Source organism: Rhineura floridana, chromosome 17, assembly GCF_030035675.1.
Source record: "Rhineura floridana isolate rRhiFlo1 chromosome 17, rRhiFlo1.hap2, whole genome shotgun sequence".
Classification (NCBI taxonomy): domain Eukaryota; kingdom Metazoa; phylum Chordata; class Lepidosauria; order Squamata; family Rhineuridae; genus Rhineura; species Rhineura floridana.
This window is the reverse complement of record NC_084496.1, coordinates 14,459,542-14,480,430: the sequence shown is the minus strand read 5'-3', so window position 1 is coordinate 14,480,430 and position 20,889 is coordinate 14,459,542. Positions and strand designations below refer to the sequence as shown.

Genomic DNA, 20,889 nt, shown 5'->3' with positions numbered 1-20,889 from the left:
GGGAGGTTAGACAACATTAGTTATTTACTGAGCATTTTATCCTGATTTGTTTTTTGGACGGGTGAGATGACATCAGCTATTTATTGAACATTCCTTCTGATGTGTTTGTGGGGAGGTTAGACTTTGTTGCATCAAGCAAGCATCATCCCATACTTTCCGGGGCATTTCCCAGTCACTTTCCCTATTGCAATCTTTTGGGGAAGCAGGTTTGTTGCACAAGGCCTCCAAACCAACTTTAATTGCACATTTGCTGGCATGTGATGGAATCCCACCCGAAAATAGTGGCAGTCTGGAAGTGTCCTTGTTCTCAGATCATTTGCTTTCTCTTTTGTTTCAAGCCATTTTGTCTTGGAAATGGAAAAGGGTGCCATCCCTTTTCACTCCTCTAATGACCGATTGCACTCACAGTGACCTCTTTGCTCTCAGTGTGACTCAGGAGGGTGTTCCCAGACAGAGGAAGCGAAAGGGAACACTGCCAGAGCCTCTCTTGCTGAAATCTTTGCTCTGGTATTTTAATCAACTCTGCTGCTGGCTTACTCCACTTCCTGTCATTCCTTTCGTTTTTGGGACTCCAGAATCTGTCCACTCGTGTTTAAGAGTTTGTCTTCTACCTTCTACTCCCCCCCCCCATGGTTTTAGAGGAAAATAGATTGCTTTTTAAAGAGGTGGCTCCCCTACTGGAAAAAGAAAGAAAGGGGACATATTTTGACTCAACACTGTTGCTTTGAGTTAACGTGCATTAGATCTTCTTGGACTCTAGCTCCCATCGTCCGTGACTAGGGGAAAAATGTGATTCAGTTCTCATTATTATTTATTTATTACATTTATATCCTGCCCTTCCTCCCAGAAGGAGCTCAGGGCATTAAAAGCCCAAATCTATCAGATCTTCACTTTCCGAAGCAACATGACAGCCAAAACACAGCCATCCTTTTAAAGTCATACTTATCTGAATTTTGGGATGCAGCTCTCCAACCAAAACATGTTTACCAAAAAGTATATATTACGGGGAAAGTGTACATGAAAATTAACATATTGGTGAAAGAACATACAAACATCCATTATATTTGGAGAAACTGCATACCAAAAGGTGTGTGTTAGGAGAAATTTGCACCAAAACGCTGAAGAATTTTCATGAGGATTTTTTTAAATTTGAAAAATTGCAAATTGCTGCAGAAATGTGGAGAAACGGATTTCAGATTGGAAAAGTGAGAGAGAGAGCCGAAACTGGCAGATCTTTCCTCCCTGTCCCTGACCTTTGCCGACATTGGTTGGGGTTGACGGAAATTGGAGTCCGACAGCCTTTGGAGGGCCACAGGTTTCCCCATCCCAGACTTAGTGCCGGCAGCTTGTGAGGTGTGTGCTGTATACGGAACAGGCATCCATGGCAGGATGGAAAGAAGTTGGCCGGATAAGGAATGACTTCAAAGGGGAAAGTTATTATTGAAGTGTTGAAGAGGAAGAAGTGGCTGGATTGTACGTAGAAGAAAGAAGAGGATGAGTTGATCGCATGCCCATACAACTGTAACTCTAGCAACAGGGAAGATATGTGGGATGAAAAGACCCACGGCAGAGCATTTGCTTCCAAGGAAATCCTATCACCCAAAGCTTTAAAAATGTGGAACAGGGCCTGCTTGGAAGAAGAAAGGAACCTAGTGTTGTGGAGGTGTTAGATGGGAGTACTCAAAGAGTAAAGATGGATGCCCCTCAAGGCTGCAATTCTAAACACACATACTAAGCCCCATAGAACTCAATAGGCCTTCTGAGTAGATATGGTTTGGATTGTGCTGTTGGTGAAGCTTAACTAGGGATCCTCTGCAAAGATATCCATATCCAAGCAGGGTTGGCAACCCCCTGCCTGGAATGCCCTGCCCCTACCTTTTAACATGGCTGCTCCAAACTTCTTTACAGATTTGATCCTTCACTTCAGAAAGAGGTCTGAGAAATGAGTAAGAGTAAGAAGAATCTCTACCCATTTCTGTCTACCCTGTGGGCTGCTATAAACTCACTCTGACAGCCAACCATATTCCAGCGAGTAATAACTGACAGAGAGAAAACACACATGGTTTGGTCTACCTTCACAGGCAGCAGCTTGGGAACAACTGCAGTATGTGAATTCTCTTTTACAAGAAAAAACCCATCATGCAACCAACAAGGTGCATCATCACTGGTTTTAAGGGGGTTGAGCTGAGCTCAAGGAACCACTGTTGTTGCTTCTATGGATGTAAGGGATAAATAGTTAAAGATAAATGAAATGCAAATAGAAAAGAAAAACAAAAGACAGTGATGATTTCCTAAATGCAATATCATACCAACCACAACAAGACTCCTATGAGTAAGGCAGAAAACCAGTCAGGGTTCCTAACCAAAAACCAAAACTAAAACAATCCTGGCAGCTAGTCAGCCAGGGTCACAGAAATTGCCATGCAGCACAACCTGGCCCGGGGGCTGCAGTTAGTGCAGAATGCTGTGGTAAGATTGCTGACATGAGTGGGACCCTATCAGCACATAATACCTCTGCACTGAAATCTGCACTGGTTGCTGATTTGCTACCAGGCCAAGTTCAAGGTGTGCTTTCCATGTTATGGGTTCCACATAGTACTTGTTTTGGTCTTGTAAGAAATCAGTCCTTTAGTGTGGCAGCATCTATGCTTCAGAATTCCCTCTCTATTGACATTAGGCAAATGCCTTCATTGTACTCTTTTCAGCACCTGCTAAAAACATTTTTGTTTAGGAGTGTTGGACTACAACCTAGGAGACCAGGATTTGAATCTCTACACAGCCATGAAGCTCACTGGGTGACCTTGGGCCAGTCACTACCTCTCAGCCTCAGAGGAAGGCAGTGGTAAACCACCTCTGAATACCACTTACCGTGAAAACCCTATTCATAGGGTCGACATGAGTCAGGATCAACTTGAAGGCAGTCATTTCCATTTTCACCCAGGCATGTAGAAGCTATTGTGTGTTTTTATCTGTTTTTAACTCATTGTTGGTTTTATTATTTTGAATGATTTTAAATAACTGTCTTGTAACTGTTTTGTCAATAATTTTATTCTGTAAACCACTTTGAGATTTTTACAATATAGTGGTATATAAATGTTGTAAATAAAATACATAAATAAATTTTGGAGTCACTGTGGCCCTTGGGTCTCTTTCCACTTTTAGGAACAAAGGAAATTGCCTTATACCAACTCAAGCCATTTGGTACCATCTAGCTGAGTACTGATGACATGGACTAGCATTGTCTGTCCAGAATTCCAGGCAATAGTCTTCCAGAAATTGAATTTTGGACATTTGCATGCAAAGCATATGCCCTACCACTGAGCTATAGCCCTTTCCCTGTTTAAAAAAAGTATATTTTAAAATCATTCTTTTCAATTCACTATTGATTGCACATCATACCTAGGGCAGATCCACAACATTCATTTAAAGCAGATTCAACACACATTTGAAGCACATGAATAGCACCACAGCATCATGGGAACTGTAGTTGGTTAAGGATGTTGAACTATAACTGTAAGGGGGAAAGTATACTTCCCAGGATTCTTTAGGAGAAGTCATGCATTTTAAATGTGAGTTGGATATGCTTTACATATATTGTGTGGATCTACTACATAAATTTTGCCTGCATGTAAATCTTTTTAATTATTTTTTTAAAATGGAAGTGAGCTATAACGTTTACTGGGTGACCATGGGCTACTCACCATCTTTTAGCCCAATCTGCCCCTCAGGGTGAAAACAACAGAGGGGAACCATAACCACCCCAAGGAAAAAGGGCACACTTAAAATGTAGAGGAAATAATAATGTACAACCATAGTGTGAAATCAGATACTTATTGGGACATAGTATGAAGAAATATGTATACAAACATGACTGTCAAAGATGTTTATTATTTATATAATAAATTATAAATTATATTTATAAATATAAAGATATTTATAGTGCAATCCTGTTTGTTTACTCAGAAGCAAGTCCCAATGTATTCAATAGGGCTTACTCAAATGGAAACATGCACAGAACTGCAACATGAAGTCATAAGAGCTTCACTCACCCAACCCAAAATTCAGAATCATGCCACTTTAAGCTGTTTTGCAACTGTTTATACTTGTTTTTATGGTTATTGGATTTTAAAGGGATTTATTTCTTGTGAGCTGCCTTGATTTCCAATCACCAACCCTACTTCACAGGGTTGTTGGGAAGACTCTATATATACACACACACTGGAGATATAAAAATACATACACCCCATATCATAGTTTATTGGCAAAACCAGTTGTTCATTGCAGAACATTTTAAAGAATAAAATCAGTATTAGTTTCCTACATAATAAAAGCAGTGATACCTATGTAAGCCCTGCCTAATTGCTTCAAAAAATAGGATTGGAGGGGGAGAGAAAGATTTGCAACACAAACACAATCCTTTGCTGTGTTCACTCAAGTTTCATTAATTTACAGCACAGTCCTAACTATGTCTATTCAAAAGTAAGTCCTATTGAATTCAATGGGGTTTACTCTGGGTATGTAGGATTAACATTGCAGCTTTACTCCCAGAAAAGCGAGTATTGGATTAAAGCTTCATATTGCGAAGGTTTTCACAACCCTGACCTCTTCAACAGCCCAGGAAAATTTAAACTTGTTTGACTTCTGCACACAAGAGAGAAAAAGACTAAAAGCTACATACTTACTCATAATTTATGAGATGTTCAGATAAGCAGGGAAAAAAACAAGTTTTCTGGCCTTGCAATGGGGTCTAGCTACTGTGTGGAGGTCAACAAATCCCTTATCAATCACAACCCTGACTTCACTTATTGGCTGCAAACCTGAAAGGGCAGGGTTGGAGCAGCCAGCTACAAGCTCATTTAACAGAAGGTGCGGGGGGGGCAGGCACGGCTGACATTTTAGTGTATATCTTGTGAACCAGACTACCTAGAAACGTATTTTTTTTTAAAATGAAAGCTGAGAGTCTGGAAATTAAGGTGAGTCACCCAGAGACCTGGAGAGGACCCCAAAAATCCAGTTTCCAGGTGAAAGCCAGGGACCTGGCAACCCCACCTGCTGCTACCCCAGGTGTGGAGGGAACCTTTGGCCCCTCAGATGTTGCTGAACAACCACTCCAATCATCCCTGGACATTGGCCATGCTTGCTGAGGCTGATGGGAGTTGTAGTTCAGCAACACCTAGAGGGCCAAAGGTTCCCCCAGACCTGTGCTACCTGCTCCTTTTTTAAGCTGGAGATTGAAGCTGGGAGTCTTCAAGATACCACACATGTTCTCTACCACTGAGTTATGGTGATCCTCCATATCTGAAGAGTGCATACTGTACTGACTTGTCTAAAAATAAGGATTAATGCATATAATGGATAAGGCTATCAATGGCAACTATCCACAGGGACTATGTTCTACCTCCGCATGGGGTGGTGGTGGGGAGTCACAAAACAGACAGTGTGGGGAAGCCAGGGTTGCCCCACCAGAGGGGGGGGGAACCCTGAGCCAGCTTCTCTCTTTTTTTTAAAGGCACGTCTGTATGCACTCTTTTTGCTTATGCCTTCCAGCCTTTTGCTGTGCAAGCTTTAATTAACTGTGTGAAAAGATTTTCTGCTTATGCAGTCTTTTCTCAAAGCCGCTCAGAATGCTTTGAAGCAACTCTTACAAAAGGGATTGTAGGTGTAACAACTTCTCATTTTCACAAAGTAGCATTTTCAGGACGCCCTGGTCAAATTTACACAGTTGAAAAGATGTACGTTGGGGGTTTTGTGTGTGTATATTCTTCTTAAAATCAAGTCATGTTTTTACAGGAGTCGACCAGTTTGGAGACTGCTTGATTTGTGAGTGCTCAAGAGAGACCCTCTCTGATTGCCTGGGGCTGTCTAGTGTGTTGCTTGCAGAACTGGGTGTTCCACCTTTGAGCTTTTGCCATAACCCAGTTGGTAATATTGACTCAGCTAATTAGGATGCAATGCCTTATTGCACCAGCTCACTTACCTTATCTATATGATTCGGAGTACTCAGGCTTTTAGTTGATTCAAGCCCAGAACCCAACAAGATGATGATTTAAATAACCTTTGCACACACCCATGTGTGAGTAAAGGAAGATCTATCTATCTATCTTAAGCAATGAATGGACCCGACAGATTTTAGCGGACATGCAATGATTGAATAGAAACTAAACTGCAGGTTCTTGGGAACAGTAACTCAAGCCTCTCACCAATTAAGTTTATTCCACAAAGACCACACAGAAATCAACTTTGCCTTAACAGAGATAGCTGAACAGGACTTTGCACCGCTGCCTTGCAGAATTATCTGAAGGGATGACGGAATATCACTAGTGTTTTCAAGATGTTTGCCACACACACAAAAAGCTCCCTATTTGAGCCAGACCTAGTTGACACAAGTTGTTACCAACAATGCAAAACTTTTTGGAGTCTGCCTTCATAAGGTGCTGTTCACCACATCATCCTATTCAAATGAAGGGGCTCCTGCTGACCCTGTGCTATTGCTGAGTAAGCCCAAGACAAATACTACCCTGATAACCTTAGCTCAGCTATTCCACGCTTTGCTACAGGTCCCTTATGAGGTTAGCAATGGGGCCGGTACTCCCCCCTAGTATGGCACTGCATGTTTTTATTAGCACGGCTGCTTTTGGCCCATATACAGTCATGCTGCAACTCTGTACTAAACCTTTAGCTATAAAACAGGAACCTGGGGTCCTCCGGATGTTACTAAGCTCCCATAATCCCTGATAATCAGCCACGCTGGCTGGGTCTGATGGGAGATGAAGTCCAACAATGTCAGAAAGGCCATCGGTTCTGTAGCCCTACTTGTATTTTATTTGTGTATTTTTTTAATTTATATCCCACCCTTCCTCCCAGTACAATCTAGTGAAACTGAGGCTTAAACCAAGATTGGGAAACGTGGCCCTCTGGATGTTTTTGGACTCCAACTCCCATCAACATCAGCCAGTATGTCCAGTGGTCAGGGATGATGGGAACTGTGCTATCTTCAGATTTGCAGTGCTACAGGTTGCCCACTCCTGGCTTAAACTTGAAGCTTAGTTCAATTCTCTGGCCAGCTGCTCATTGTCTGTCTTTCAAATCTGTCCTTTTTCAAGCATGTTCATGGCACAGGAATCATCTAAGTACTCCATCACAGGCACAAACGGCAAAGAGCTTTAAATTTGGGTTGGGGGTGTGCTTAACACGCTGAATAAGTATCTGTGCCTGTAGTGGTGTGTGGATAGATCCACTGGCCAGGGAGTGCACATGGAAAATGCCAGGGCCTTCCGCTGGTGTATTATAAATGCATTATTATGGCTCCAAACCAAGATGTATGGCTAGACTAGTGCACCCAGTGGTTAGGGATAGAGGGCATGATCTCACTCTGATCATGTGCAGAAGGAAGGCTAGGGGAGCATATTGCCCAAAGTAGGCCCTTAGGATGGCTACTAGAGGTGCTTTCCACATGCCACACAATGCTGATGTATACTTTGAAAAATGTTTTTATGTTTCAGAATATGATTGTATTGCTCAGTAAAAGATGGTGGGAGGTGGGGGAAGACCTGTAGCTTAGTGGGTAAAGCATCTGCCTTGCATGCAGAAGGTCCCAGGTTCAATCCCCAACATCTCCATATAGGGTTGGGAGACAGTCCCTGTCTGAAACTTTGGAGAGCTGCTGCCAGACAGTGTAGAGACAAGACTGGGTCTGACTCAGCGTACGGCATCTTCCTGTGTCCCTAGGTAACGCCATACTTTAGGACCATCTTCCTATTTTCAGAAATGGTCCTGGGACCCAGAAGCAGACAAATGTGTGACAAACATCACTTTTGTCTTAATGTATGCTCTGCCAGGGTAGTCATATATCAGAGCTTGGAAAAGTTACTTTTTTTGAACTATAACTCCCATCAGCCCCAGCCAGCATGGCCACTGGATTGGGCTGATGGGAGTTGTAGTTCAAAAAAGTAACTTTTCCAAGCTCTGTCATATATGCATCTATGCAGAAGTAAGGCCTGCTAAGTTGAATGGGAATGAATTCCACATAAGCACATCTGATTGCAGCCATGTCTACACAGAAACAAGCCCTGTTGAGTTCAGTGGGACTTACTTGCAAATAAGTGAAGCACAGGACAGCAGCCTCCTGAGACTGGATAGGACTTTTGAGGGCAAACTCTTGTCATTTCCTGTCCACATGGCGATATATCCATCTACAGTGCAAGACCCATCACACTTTGCCCTTCATACCACAAAGCAGTTTACTTTTATTGATGAGTCATCTGTTGATGTTTAATAAATACAAGACAGTTTGATTATATCATTACTCATCACCTTCATGGGATCGAGTGGGCTTCTGGCCTTGAGGAAGATGTCAGCATGCTAGTTTCATTTATACTTCTTGTGGGCGTGAAAGGCATCTGCCAAGCAGCCCAAGGATGACACAGGCTACAGTCTGATACTGGATTACGAAATTTCATCGTGGGATTTCAAGTAGACTGGCTTGGAAAGCTTCCTCAGCTTTTCCTGATGTCGAAATGTACGACCTTGCTGCTGAGTGAGGCCCATGGGAGGCAGATGAATCTGTTTGTATCAAGGAGAAAATAATTTGAAAACCCCCAAACATTTGAAACTGAAGACATTCAGAACTGCTCAGAAACACACACACACACATGTACACCCAACCCCCCTGCCAAAGTGCAAGAGGGAGTATTGGATGTGGACTTGGAAAAAGTGGAGTCAGATCCCTTTGTCTGCACAAACGCATGTCACAGTAAACTATAATTAATGTTTTCACATCCCAGGGTAAACCATAGCTAACATTTACCATGGACATGCCTTTCTGGGCTGTTTGGCTCCTCCCCACTAGTGTGCCAAGGAAACAAAGAGCCTGGTGTAGAGTTCTGTCCAAACCATTGTGAGTTGTTTCACTCTCACAAACAACAATCAGTAAGCTAACATTGGCTGTACCTCATGGTTTGCTGGGAACAAACAAACTACTATCTCTGGTTTAGATTTAACGTTAAGCCAGGGATTTGTTTTTTTCACTCCTATCAAGAGTGGAAAGAAGCAAAGCGGCCAAGATTGGCATTTTCACTGTTTACTTTTGTGTTAAAATGAGATCAGAAGTTCAGTTTTGCCACTGTGCTAACCATCGTTCAAAACCCAAACCATGACTTCAGGTTCCAAAGATAAAGGCAAACCATCGTTTAGAGCTGTGCATCTGCTTTTGTAGCACTCCTGTTTCTGGGTCAATGGCCCCCAGAGGCACAGCCAGGGACATAACAGTGGTTTTTCCGTTCAGATATCACACCAAACTCATAGCACAAATGAGGGTTTGCATACCAATTTCAGACCATGATTTCTGATTCTGGCTTGCCAGCTGATCTCAAAACTTGATTTGCCAATTCAGCCTAGGCCATGGTAAATGTTCTGTGAGAATGAAGAAGAGGAAATTTATTGTTTGTAGCCAGTGGCCATCACAATATTCTGTGAGAATGGGAAAGTGTGGGGGAGATTTTTTGTTTTGCATATGTGGTGGGATTGCAGGAAAGCACGTTGTTTTTGGAGAATGGTGAAAGAAATAGTTGAAGAAATATCCAACATTCGTTTGGTTGTAGATCCTCTGTTACGTCTTTTAAATTACTCGCAAGTGCAAGAAAGCAATAAAAAATATCAATCACAAATGTTATATATATTAACAATCACCAGACTTCTCTTTGACAAAACATGGATGCCCAGAGAGGCGCAAACAAAATAGAAATAATTAGGAAAATCTGGAAACAATTGGAGGTTATAAAATTGACTGTGTTACTGCGACCTTATAAAATACTGAGGGAGGAAATGGGGAAATGGGCTTCAACAATAATATATATTAAAAGAGAGCTAGGCATAAAAGAATTAGGTTTTAAATTATTTGCTTTATTTGTGTTTAGTTCAATAATATTTATTCATTAAGCTATAGTATTATTGAATTATTGAATTAATGACTTTAATAATTATAAGATCGTGGGATCATTAAATGGTTATTTAAGATGATGAAGTCTGAACTATATTTATGTTTGCACGTGCGTGTATTTTTGTTTAACGTAGAAGTGATTGCGTTCTATTATAATTTAATTATGAAAGAAAGAAAGAAAGAAAAGAAAGAAAGAAAGAAAGAAAGAAAGAAAGAGAGAGACAGGAAGGAAGGAAGGAAGGAAGGAAGGAAGGAAGGAAGGAAGGATGGAGAGAGGTGATCATTACTGCCATATTGGATCCCTATTTGCACAGAATTTGAATGCTGACAGGAGGGACCATCTTGTAATTTGTGAATGACTGATTATCTGGATCCATGTCAATCGGGCTTTCGGCCGGGGTTTGGTACAGAAACAGCCTTGGTCGCCCTGTATGATGACCTCTGTCGGGAGAAAGACAGAGGGAGTGTAACTCTGTTGGTTCTCCTTGATCTCTCAGCGGCTTTTGATACCATCGACCATGGTATCCTTCTGGGACGTCTTGCGGACTTAGGAGTTGGAGGCACTGCTTGGCGGTGGCTGTGCTCCTACCTCAAGAATCGTCTCCAGAAGTTGGTGCTTGGGGAGCATTACTCGAGTCCCTGGATACTCCAATATGGGGTCCCACAGGGTTCAGTTCTGTCCCCCATGCTCTTTAATATCTATATGAAGCAGCTGGGCAAGGTCATTAGGAGATTTGGAGTGCGTTTCCAGCAATATACTGATGATACGCAGCTCTACTTCTCCTTTTCATCTTCTTCAGGTGAGGCTGTTAATGTACTAAACCACTGCCTGGCCGCGATAATGGACTGGATGAGAGCTAATAAACTGAGACTCAATCCTGACAAGACTGAGATGCTGTTGGTGGGGGGGCTCTCTGCCCAGATGGTTGATGTCCGACCTGCCCTAGATGGGGTTACACTCCCCCTAAAGGAGCAGGTCCGTAGTTTGGGGGTCTTATTAGATCCGCTCCTGTCACTGGAGGCTCAAGTAGCCTCGGTGGCACGGAATGCGTTCTACCAGCTTCGGCTGGTAGCCCAACTACGACCCTATCTGGATAGGGAGAACCTTGCCACAGTTATCCATGCTCTGGTAACCTCTAGATTGGACTACTGTAATGCACTCTACGTAGGGTTACCTCTGAAGACGGTTCGGAAACTTCAGCTGGTGCAGAATGCTGCGGCCAGAGTTCTTACTGGGACAAAAAAATTTGATCATATAACACCTGTCCTGGCCCAGCTGCACTGGCTACCAATATGTTTCCGGGCCAGATTCAAAGTGTTGGTTCTTACCTATAAAGCCCTTAACGGCATCGGACCGCAATACCTGGCGGAACGCCTCTCCCGCTATGTACCTACCCGGTTGCTGCACTCGACGTCGAAGGCCCTTCTCCGTGTCCCAATGCATAGGGAGGCACGGAGAACGATAACTAGAGCTAGGGCCTTCTCAGTGGTGGCCCCTGAACTATGGAACGCCCTCCCTGATGAGATACGCCTGGCGCCTTCTTTGTTATCTTTTCGGCGCCAGGTAAAGACCTACCTCTTCGCCCAGGCATTTAAAAAATTTTAAAATTTGAATTTAAAATTGAAAATTTTTAATTATGTTTTATTGTGTATCTACATCCACTTGTATTTTAACCTGTTTTATTATGCTGTACACCGCCCTGGGAGCTTATTGCTATAGGGCGGTCTAAAAATGTAATAAAATAAATACATAAATAAATAAATAAATGACTGAGGGCTGCTAATTAACACCATTTGATGTCTAAAAACTTGGGAAGCCATGCTACATAATAATTAAACATCAAGCCAACATCCTGATTCTCCAAGCAACTGTGTTACTAAAAGGCATTGTTTTAATGACTCTTTCAGAAGTGGGAGACTACTTTGAAGATCAGGGACTACAGAGCCCTGATTCAGCCCGACACATGTGCTTAACAGTAATTGCAGGATTGTTCCCACAGAAGCAAATGGGATGATTCAATCGCTCCTCTCTAGCATGGGTTGAACTCTACAGAGTTAATGACACAAAGAGATTCGCATCAGGTGTATTCCTACTTACAGGCCTTGGATACGGAATGTGATAGTGAAGTCCTATCTCTATCCTCGCCTTGCACTCTTCCATGCATTGTTTAATCAGCTCGGGATCTGTTAACTTGTCAGACAAAACAATGCAGGACAAAACAAAAATTAAAACAGGAAATGCAACCTGTGATTCAATGTAGATACTAACTCTCTAAAACAAAAATAAGGGAAAGATTGTAGCTCAGTGGTAGAGCATCTGCCTTGCATGCAGAAGGTCCCAGGTCCAATCCTCAGCATCTCCATGGCAGGGGCCCTTTCCAGCTCTAGCTGGAGATGCTGGGGACTGAATCTGCAAATGTGGCCAGATATGTGGCCCTTGGGCTAAAAAAGGTTCTGCACTCCTGACTTCTGACGCTGATCACAGACTAAAGTCTATACAAGAAGCCACAATCTCCGTCATCGGCAGAGGCCCCTCCCCTTCTCATTCAGTGGCAGTGACCCACAGTGTTGGGAAGCCAGGAGAGCAATGGGCCTCAACCCCCGCTGGTCCACCAGCCAGCACTGGTCTCCATACAAAGGAACATCTGCCCTATCCACTGGGACAAAATGGGAGAAAGCTATTCCTCTTGCCCTCTCCAATGCCAACGCAAAGACCATAGTACTTTGACAACACAGACACTCACGATTTTATTCTTTTGGAATAACGTTTTAGCTTCATTTACAATATACTGTCTTTCTTTGACAGTCTCTTCCATCTGCCCGGATGCCGATTGCCATTTTCGGGCGATGCGGAAGATTTTGCGATAAAGGCCAAGAACTTCTTGACGGGCAACTGGCATCATCTATAGAAACGAGGAAACAGACTCATCAACATTTGGGTTGATGGGGGCGGCAGGGCAGGAGGAAAGCCTCCAAACAGATGGGACATTTTCACACACTCCTTAATCAGTTTCCAAATATTTTATTGGCTCTCTTCGTTAAACCCAAAAGGAACTGGAAGAGATAGAAAACTACTATTATCTGCCAACAACAGAGAATTTTTAATTTCCATGTACCAAATGGAGGGGGGTGGAAACCTTGCTCATATCAGCAATATGCCACATTATTTAAGCTTTACCCAAGCATGGAGAATGTCCACACCATACATTTAAAGGGTGTGGCTTCCCTCAAGTAATCCTGGGAGCCACAGCTTACCCCCTCACAGAGCGACAATTCCCAACACCCTTAACAAATTACATTTCCCAGGATTCTTTGGGGGGAAGCCATGTGCTTTAAAAAGTATGGGGTGGATCTAATGGAAATTGTATCCCGGATCTGTCCAGCGCTCATGCTAGGATTTTGAAAAGAGCCTGCTCTGAAACTCAAGCTGGCCCAGCCATTTTTAAGGCCCAACTTTCCCAGGCCAATGTCTCCACTCAACTCACATTGAGTTTCTGAACAAGGTGCACGTGCCAATTTATATGTATAGATGTACATTTAGAAAGAATTACTATAATCAAACAGAAAGGTAGTACATCACACCATAGTGGAGGAGGCTGTGACCTGTGCACCTGCCGAGTCTGTTGTTGCTAGTAGTTGTTGGAGGGAGCGTGCCTCTGTATACTAGCTGTTGGGAATCACAAGTGGGTTGAGTGCTGTTGCACTTGGGTCCTGCTTGTCGGCTTCCCATGGTGGCATCTGGCTGGCCTCTGTGAGAACAGGCTGAAGGGCTAGATGGTCCACTGGCCTGATCCATCAGGGCCTTTCCGAGGTTCTTAATAGTCTGATCCATCCATCTCTGCTCTTGAGAGTTCAGAAACCCTCTGGAACGACAGCATGCCATGAGTGAGGTTCAGGGGCCTGAAACCAGGGTGGGGGAAATTGGTAACTTCTCCACCGTGATTATATATACAAGTAACCACATTTTCCACTTGTGGAAAGGGTACGTTGGATCCAAGCCAATGTTCCATTTTTTTTTAATGACTCAGAAACGATGAATGCAGATCCAGTCTGTGTCTCGGAACAGAAGCTCTTCTGTTAACCAGGGCTGCTGGTCTTTCTTATGCCAATGATTTATGTGAACTCATGACTAAGTTTTCGTTGTCTGTGGTTGCAGACAGTGATTCTCAGCAAGATGGACATAATGCTCTCTTTCTTAACTGTTCTCAGCAGAGACAACCCATTGTCATTTCTAAAGGAACAGACGGCAAATGTTTAACTAGAGAGAAAAGGGGGGTTTTCAGGAAGGCCCCGAAACTGGCCATGCCAGATTGTTTGTCTCGCAACGGGGGATTAGTGACTGGGTTTGAACGGTGCATTTATTGGGCAAACCAGATTGAAACCCACTACTCTAATGAATGCACCACATCATCACCATAAATTTAGTTTAGAGAAAAGGCGAGTAAGAGGCTACATGATAGAAAATTGAGCATGGTGTGGAGAAAGTGGATAGAAAAAAGTTTTTTTTCCCTCTCTAGAAGTCGGGTCATCAAAATGAAGCTGAATGTTAGAAGATTCGGGACAGACAAATAAAAGTACTTCTTCACACAGCACATAGTTGAACTATGGCATTCAGTGAGGCAGTGATGGCCACCAACTTGCATGGCTTTAAAAGAGGATTAGATAAATTCATGGATGATATGGCTGTCAATGGCTCCTGACCCTGATGGCTGTGTTCTACCTCCATGGTCGGAGGCAGGATGCTTCGGAATACCAGTTGCTGGAGGCCACAGGAGGTGAGCAAGCTCTTGTGCTCAGGTCTTGCTTGTAAGCTTCCCATGGGTATCTGGTTGGCCACTGAAAACAGGATGGCCTGATCTTATGTTCTTATGAATGTGACATTTCCTGTTTTGGAGTTGAGCTGAGCTGGGCAGATGAAAGCTCTAGAACCGTGATGCGAAATCTGTGGCCCTCTGGATGATGTTGTGTTCAAACTCCTATCCTCCCTGTCCATGGGCCAAAATGGCTGCTGCTGATAGGAGCTGGGGTCCAACAACATCTGGAAGATGACAGCTTCCCCTTCTCTGCTTTACCAAGATGCCGAAAAACTAACTGCTGCGTACCAATTTACACTGGACCTCTGCCAAGAGAAGATTCCACCTCTCCCCCAGCATTGTTGGTCATATGAAGTCATTGGGAGGATCTTACCTGGAGAAATGTTAGGTTCAGAGGAGGGCAACGAGGAAGATCAGGGGACTGGAAACAAAGCCCTACAAGGAGAGACTGAAAGAACTGGGCATGTTTAGCCTTGAGAAGAGAAGACTGAGCACTCTTCTAGCACTCTTCTGATAGCACTCTTCTAGTCCTTGAAAGGTTGTCAGACAGAGGAGGGCCAGGATCTTTTCTCGATCATTCCAGAGGGCAGGGCACGAACAGGAAGCCAGATTTCAGCTGAACATCAGGAAAAACCTCCTAGCTGTTAGAGCGGTATGACAATAGAACCAATGATCTAGGGAGGAGGTAGGCTCTCAAACACTGGAGGCATTCAAGAGGCAGCTGGACAGCCCTGTCAGGTATGCTTTAAGTTGGATTCCTGCTGCATTGAGTAGGGGATTGGACTTGATAGCCTTATAGGCCTCTTCCAACTCTCCAGCCGCTGCTAGGAGGGAAGTGTCAAATCTCTCCTTTCAACAGGTGCGCTAAAGGCACAGTAACCATCTAATCTGAGCTCAGGAAGCTTCAGAGAGCAAACACATTTCTAAGAACCCTCTGGAGTAAGAAGTGCCCCTCTGGCTGCCTCTCAACACCCCTCATCCGTGTGTGAATAAGAAAATGCCTTACACAGAGTCAGATTCATTGGTCCATCTAGAGCAGTATTGTCTGCAGCAGATGGGGGCAACCTTTGGCCCTCCAGAGGTTGCTGAACAACCATTCTCATCATCCTTGGCTATTGCCAATGCTTGCTGAGGCCGATGTGAGTCGTATGGCAACCTCTAGAAGGCCAAAGGTGCCCACACCTGGACTACACTGACTGGCAGGGGCTCTCCAGGGCTTCAGAGAGGGATCCTTTCCCAGCCCTACCTGGAGGTGCAGGGGATTGAACCTCAGATCTTCTGCATGCAAAGCAGATGTTCTGCCACTGAGCTATGGCCCTTCCTGTGGAAGAATCATGTCTGTAGCAGCGGATGGTCTGGTCTTTGTTCTTGGTGTTTGCTTAACACCACTCTTGGGCTCCTTTAATAATAATAAAAAGCTGGTGTCGGGTGTCCCCATTTTGTTATCTTAAGAGCTAAATTACAACACTTAGCTGAAGCACTGGCCCACAATTGCTCTGCAGCTGGGAAAAGTGACAGATCATCATTCACGCTGCTGCCGCACATTTAAGCTGCCGCAACAAAAAGTCACTGGGTCAAATTCATTCCTGGGGGAAGAAAGCCAAACAGGCTTACCACCGTGGCGGATGGCCTGCAGGACTCTTATATGGAAGAATGAACAGCTGGCACCCTTCACTCCTGTGACATTGAGAGGAGATTGAAGGAGGCGGCTCTGTTTGGCTGAGAAGACGGCTTCTCTCCGGTGCAACAGTGCATATTAAATCTTCAACTCACTTGGCACGAACAAAATTCATTTCCTCTTCTTTGACAACCGTCAATCTGGTTTAACAACACTGGGAGCGGGTGGATATTTCAAGCATCCCTCTCCTTTTGGAAGATACTTGTGCTTGTTTCTGTTTGATGAGTGCACTGGGATTTGGGCAAAGAGGAACGGGATTATGGTTGCAACTGCCAATGAGGCTAGACGCTGATTAGGAATGCACTCACGTATGTTTCATGCGAAATCAGATCTCTTAGGAAGCTGCCTTATACTGAGTCAGACCATTGGTCCAAATTGCTCAGTCTTGTCTGCACTGGCTGACAGCAGCTCTCCAGGTTTTAGGCAGGGTTCTCTCCCAGCCCTGCCTGGAGATGTTGGGGATTGAACCTGGTTCCTTCTGTATGCAAGCAGATGCTCTTCCACTGAGCTGTGGTACTTCTTGTCATGTGGAGTTACACAGGTTGGTGGATCACAGGTTATGCAGACTTGGTAAAAGTCAGTGACCCAGTTTGTGCATCACAGTACACCATAGTTAGTGGCTTACTGTGAAGAAGGCCCATATCTGAGCTGTTTTTGTTCCACCCTGCTTGCACTGTGAGGAAACAAACCATGATGTCTGGCTTAGTATTATGTCTGAACCAGGGATTGCAGTTTGCTCCAACTAACAATCAGTGAGCCAGGAATGGCAGATTGTGGTTTCTTGGGAGTGAAACAAATCACAATCTTTGGCTTGAATGTAATGCTGTGCCAGGGATCATGGTTTGTTCTGTCTGAGTGCAAATATGGAGGAACGGGGACAAGCGAAGCAGGCATGAATCGCCTGTGCGCAGTAAACCATGGTTTATGGCAAGACTGGAGAACCTTTTTCAGCCCAAGGCCTGCATTCCCTTCTGAGCAAACTTCCAAGGGCCACATGCCAATGGTTGGCAGGGCTAGCAAAAGTGGGCAAAGCAACAAATATAAATGCTACCGTTGTACAGTAGACGGCTTTCTTCACACTCGCACATCTCTCTCCATTCAGACAAGCAAGAGGCATTATCAGAGTTCAAGGACACATTCCACACTTTGGTGTGAAGAAGGGCCAGTGAGTGGTGTGGCCTGGGGAAAGTTCTGAAGGCCAGATAGAGAGGCCTGGAGGGGCGCATTTGGCCCACAGATCTGAAGTTCCTAGCCTCTGATTTATGGCTTACCATGAGATGCGAATGCAGCCAATATCTAAGGGTTGCTGATTTACTCCTGGGCATTGGCAGCTGTGATTTAAAAGCCAGCAGAGCGATGAGAGTATTGTACTATGGCTGGGGAGACCTGGATTCAAATCCTCAGGGGGTGGTGGTATTATTTTGGCTTGAATAGCAAGGGTAAAGATGCTTTTAATAAAGAGACAGACAAACTTTTGGAAGCATCTGGTTGGCCAGTTGGAAACTTTAGACCCATTGTTCCAAGAAAAGCGATTCTTACGATTGGACAGTTCAGAACAGCAAGAGGACAGCCTGCTCTGGCAACTACCAATCATCTTGCAAGGACTTCTACCTGCCCTTTGCTGTATTTCCAAGTTATAGAAACAAAACACTGATTCAAGCTATTTTCTAGAGAAGTCATGTTATTGCTTCAAATACATCCAAGATCTGCTCTGTCAGGAAAAAATGTACACGGATGACCGGAAACCAAAGGCAATTTGGGCAATAATGTTGTTACCAATCAGTGGAGGTGGGGAGAGAAGGGTCATAGGGATCCCAACTTGTTTCAAATGTTATTCTCTCTCATATTTGGTGACATAATTTAGTAAATGAACTTTCCAGCCTCTTTCACTTTGCATAATGTTCTGATGAGATATCAAGTAGATAATGGGTCAAGATCTGCCTCACTCTTATGTCGACCAGTTAAGTCTCTGTTGCATGAATAAAGTCTTCTCCTAGAACTCTTTTTCATTTCATTTTTCCTTAGCAGGATGCGTGACATTATCTGCTATCTCTGCACTCATTACAAGAATGAGGCATCCAAAAATATACAATCCATATCCGAAGCAAAATAATATATTTGTGCTTCTTATTCATTTTTGGCCTTTTGGCAAAGGTGACTAAGTGAATAGGAAAGAATATAAATTGTCAAGTCTTGGGCCGGCGCCAAAAGAGAACAATGGTTCTAAATATTAATGAAACGGAATAATTATTCTCCAACCTTTTCTTCTGGAGATTATGCTTGTCCATGGGATGTCCAATTCCTTCCTGCCTCCCACTGCTTTGACTCAGATCAACTGAGCCCATTCACAAGATGCTCTGGGACTCGATGTGTACTATACATTCAGGGCTCCAATACCAGAATTATATACCAAATTATCTTGGAAGACAATCTTACTCGGCCATGAGTGATCGCCAACCAGAGTGGTTTAACAGTCAAGCCCACTTCCCAGGGAATTCTGAAAATTGTAGCTCTGTGAGGGGAATAGTGGTCTCTGAACAACTCTATGCACCCTTCACAAACTGCAGTTTCCAGGATTCTTGGGGGGGGGAGCCAAGACTGTTAAAGTGGTATAGTAGTGCTTTAAATGTATAGTGCAGATGGAGCCAACATTGATGGCTTCTTGGTTGCAACTGGAAAACTACAAACACACAGCAAGCAATGCTGTCGTTCCTGACCTTCTTTTCATTTATGGTCATTGCTTACAAGTCTAGAGCCACATGTTAAGACAGAGGCTTCCCTTACATTTGTATTTCCTGGGTGTAAACTTCTCTCAGTTGTCATTGTTATTTGAATTGCTGGTTTGCAAATCATTTAATTTAAAACTGTCCATTAGTTAACACTGTTGATGGGGCACCTGTGGCTCTCCAGATGTTGGAATGCAATTCCCATGAGTTCCAGGCAGTTATGGCTAATGGTCAGAGACAAAGGGTGTTGTAGCAGAACATCTGGAGACCCATGTGTCCCATCCGTTGGCCGAGTCCATATATTCCTGTTGGACATTCTCACTTCAGTTGCGACTAACATTTTTATATCTTTCAACCCTGAGCAAACAGCAGAACTCCTGGAAAACTGTGCACACAGGCAAAGAAATGTATTTTATTTAATATCAGAAAGGGGTGGGAGGGAGTCACTGAAGGTGTGCATTGTATTTCTATATCAAATATAACAATTTTTCTAATCATATAAATCAGCATATGAAAATACTATACAAATCTGTACTATCTTTCTTTGGGAGGGGTGGAGGTCATGAGTTAGGGGGACCCCCTAGGAATCTATAGGTTAGATGGACCAATGGCCTAACACAGTGTAGTATAAAGCAGGAGCATCATATCAACCACTAGTCACCACTATGCTCAATCCCATTCCTCAATCAAGCTCTACCCCATGACTGATGAAGCCCCGCCTTTGAACCCCCCAAGCTCCACCCCCTGAAACGTTGGAGGCCTTCAAGAGGCAGCTGGACAGCCACCTGTCGAAGATGCGTTAATTTGGATTCCTGTTGTATTGAGCAGGGGGTTGGTCTCGATGGCCTTATAGGCCCCTTCCAACTCTACCATTCTATGATAAACTGAGGCTGACATGGCAACCTTACCCGGAGAGTCAGGCCCTCAATTTGTTAGGCGTCTTGGGAGGAAGATAACAGGGTCTCAGTTCGCTGTCAAGGGAACTCATGAATGCGTCGAAGAGGAATACACAGACGGGATTTTATTTGGGGTGCGATCAGATCAAGTTCTACTCCTCCATATTGACATTGCTGGCGCCATTTTGGAAACACGAGAGCGCCTTACCGCCCCCTAGCGAAGAGGGTAGGAACAACGCATGCGCTGCTCTCTAGAGAGCCGTCTGGGCTGTACCAATAGACTAAGGGGGTGGGCACGGAGGGCGACCTCGTTTCAAAACGCTTCACTTTGCCTCCATGACACCCCCCCCGCAGCGCTTCCCCCCCTCCGTCGTCCATCCTAACCTAATCCTAGCTAGGCCGGTCATCATCCCTCCTTACTCCCCACCCCACCCCTTGACTATTATAGTTCAACCCAACGACGATTTTCTCCCCGCTCACCTCAGAGGCCAGAGAACGAGAACCCTTTTGCCCTTACTGCGTGGGGCGTCAGGCACGTTAGCGTAGGCGCCGTGCAACGTCATCGCGTCGCCAGCTGACTCCCCAAACGGACACCACCCCCCGGAAGTGATGCAGGGGAGGCTGAGCCCGAGTGGGAGCCCTGGCCGCTGCGAGGAGCTTGTGCAGAGGGGTGAGTGATTTGGACTGTCTCTCTTCCCGTCCGTTTCGGGATTGGGCACGGGAGTTTCCCGTTTATTTCCCCTTCGCTCACACAAGGGCTTCTTCACGGGCCCCCTGCCTCCCCCCCCCCGAGTAGCTGCAGGGTCCTCACCTCACCCCCCTCTGTGGAGTCTTTTTT

General features: G+C 44.4%; 2 protein-coding genes across 4 annotated transcripts in view; one reads left to right on the top strand and one right to left on the bottom strand.

Moving 5' to 3' along the window:
• Positions 1-5,580: 5,580 nt before the first annotated feature.
• Positions 5,581-20,604, bottom strand: LYRM1 (LYR motif containing 1). 2 transcript variants are annotated; one of them, XM_061599491.1, is made up of 4 exons: positions 20,532-20,604; positions 12,682-12,840; positions 12,036-12,128; positions 5,581-8,562 (listed from the first exon to the last, which is right to left on the bottom strand). In XM_061599491.1, the coding sequence occupies exons 2-4, from the start codon at positions 12,838-12,840 to the stop codon at positions 8,446-8,448; spliced, it is 369 nt and encodes a 122-aa protein (XP_061455475.1). In that variant the 5' UTR covers positions 20,532-20,604; the 3' UTR covers positions 5,581-8,445. The 2 variants fall into 2 exon arrangements, with proteins under 2 accessions (XP_061455475.1, XP_061455474.1); XM_061599490.1 differs by lacking the exon at positions 20,532-20,604 and adding an exon at positions 20,064-20,285.
• The window catches only part of DCUN1D3 (defective in cullin neddylation 1 domain containing 3), a 46,648-nt gene continuing 46,278 nt past the window's right edge, over positions 20,520-20,889 (top strand). For both annotated transcript variants that reach the window (XM_061599487.1, XM_061599488.1), the window contains exon 1: positions 20,520-20,721. The gene's annotated coding sequence lies outside the window, so the exon portion shown is untranslated. The remainder of the gene's footprint in view (positions 20,722-20,889) is intronic.

Bases quoted from the DNA above. Each gene is read 5' to 3' on its own strand.
- LYRM1 (XM_061599491.1), bottom strand. From the start codon at position 12,840: ATGATGCCAGTTGCCCGTCAAGAAGTTCTTGGCCTTTATCGCAAAATC. The intron at 12,129-12,681 runs GTGAGTGTCTGT...TTGTCTGACAAG, and splicing joins TATTCCAAAAGAATAAAATC to TTAACAGATCCCGAGCTGAT. The intron at 8,563-12,035 runs GTAAGTAGGAAT...TGATACAAACAG, and splicing joins ACATTCCGTATCCAAGGCCT to ATTCATCTGCCTCCCATGGG.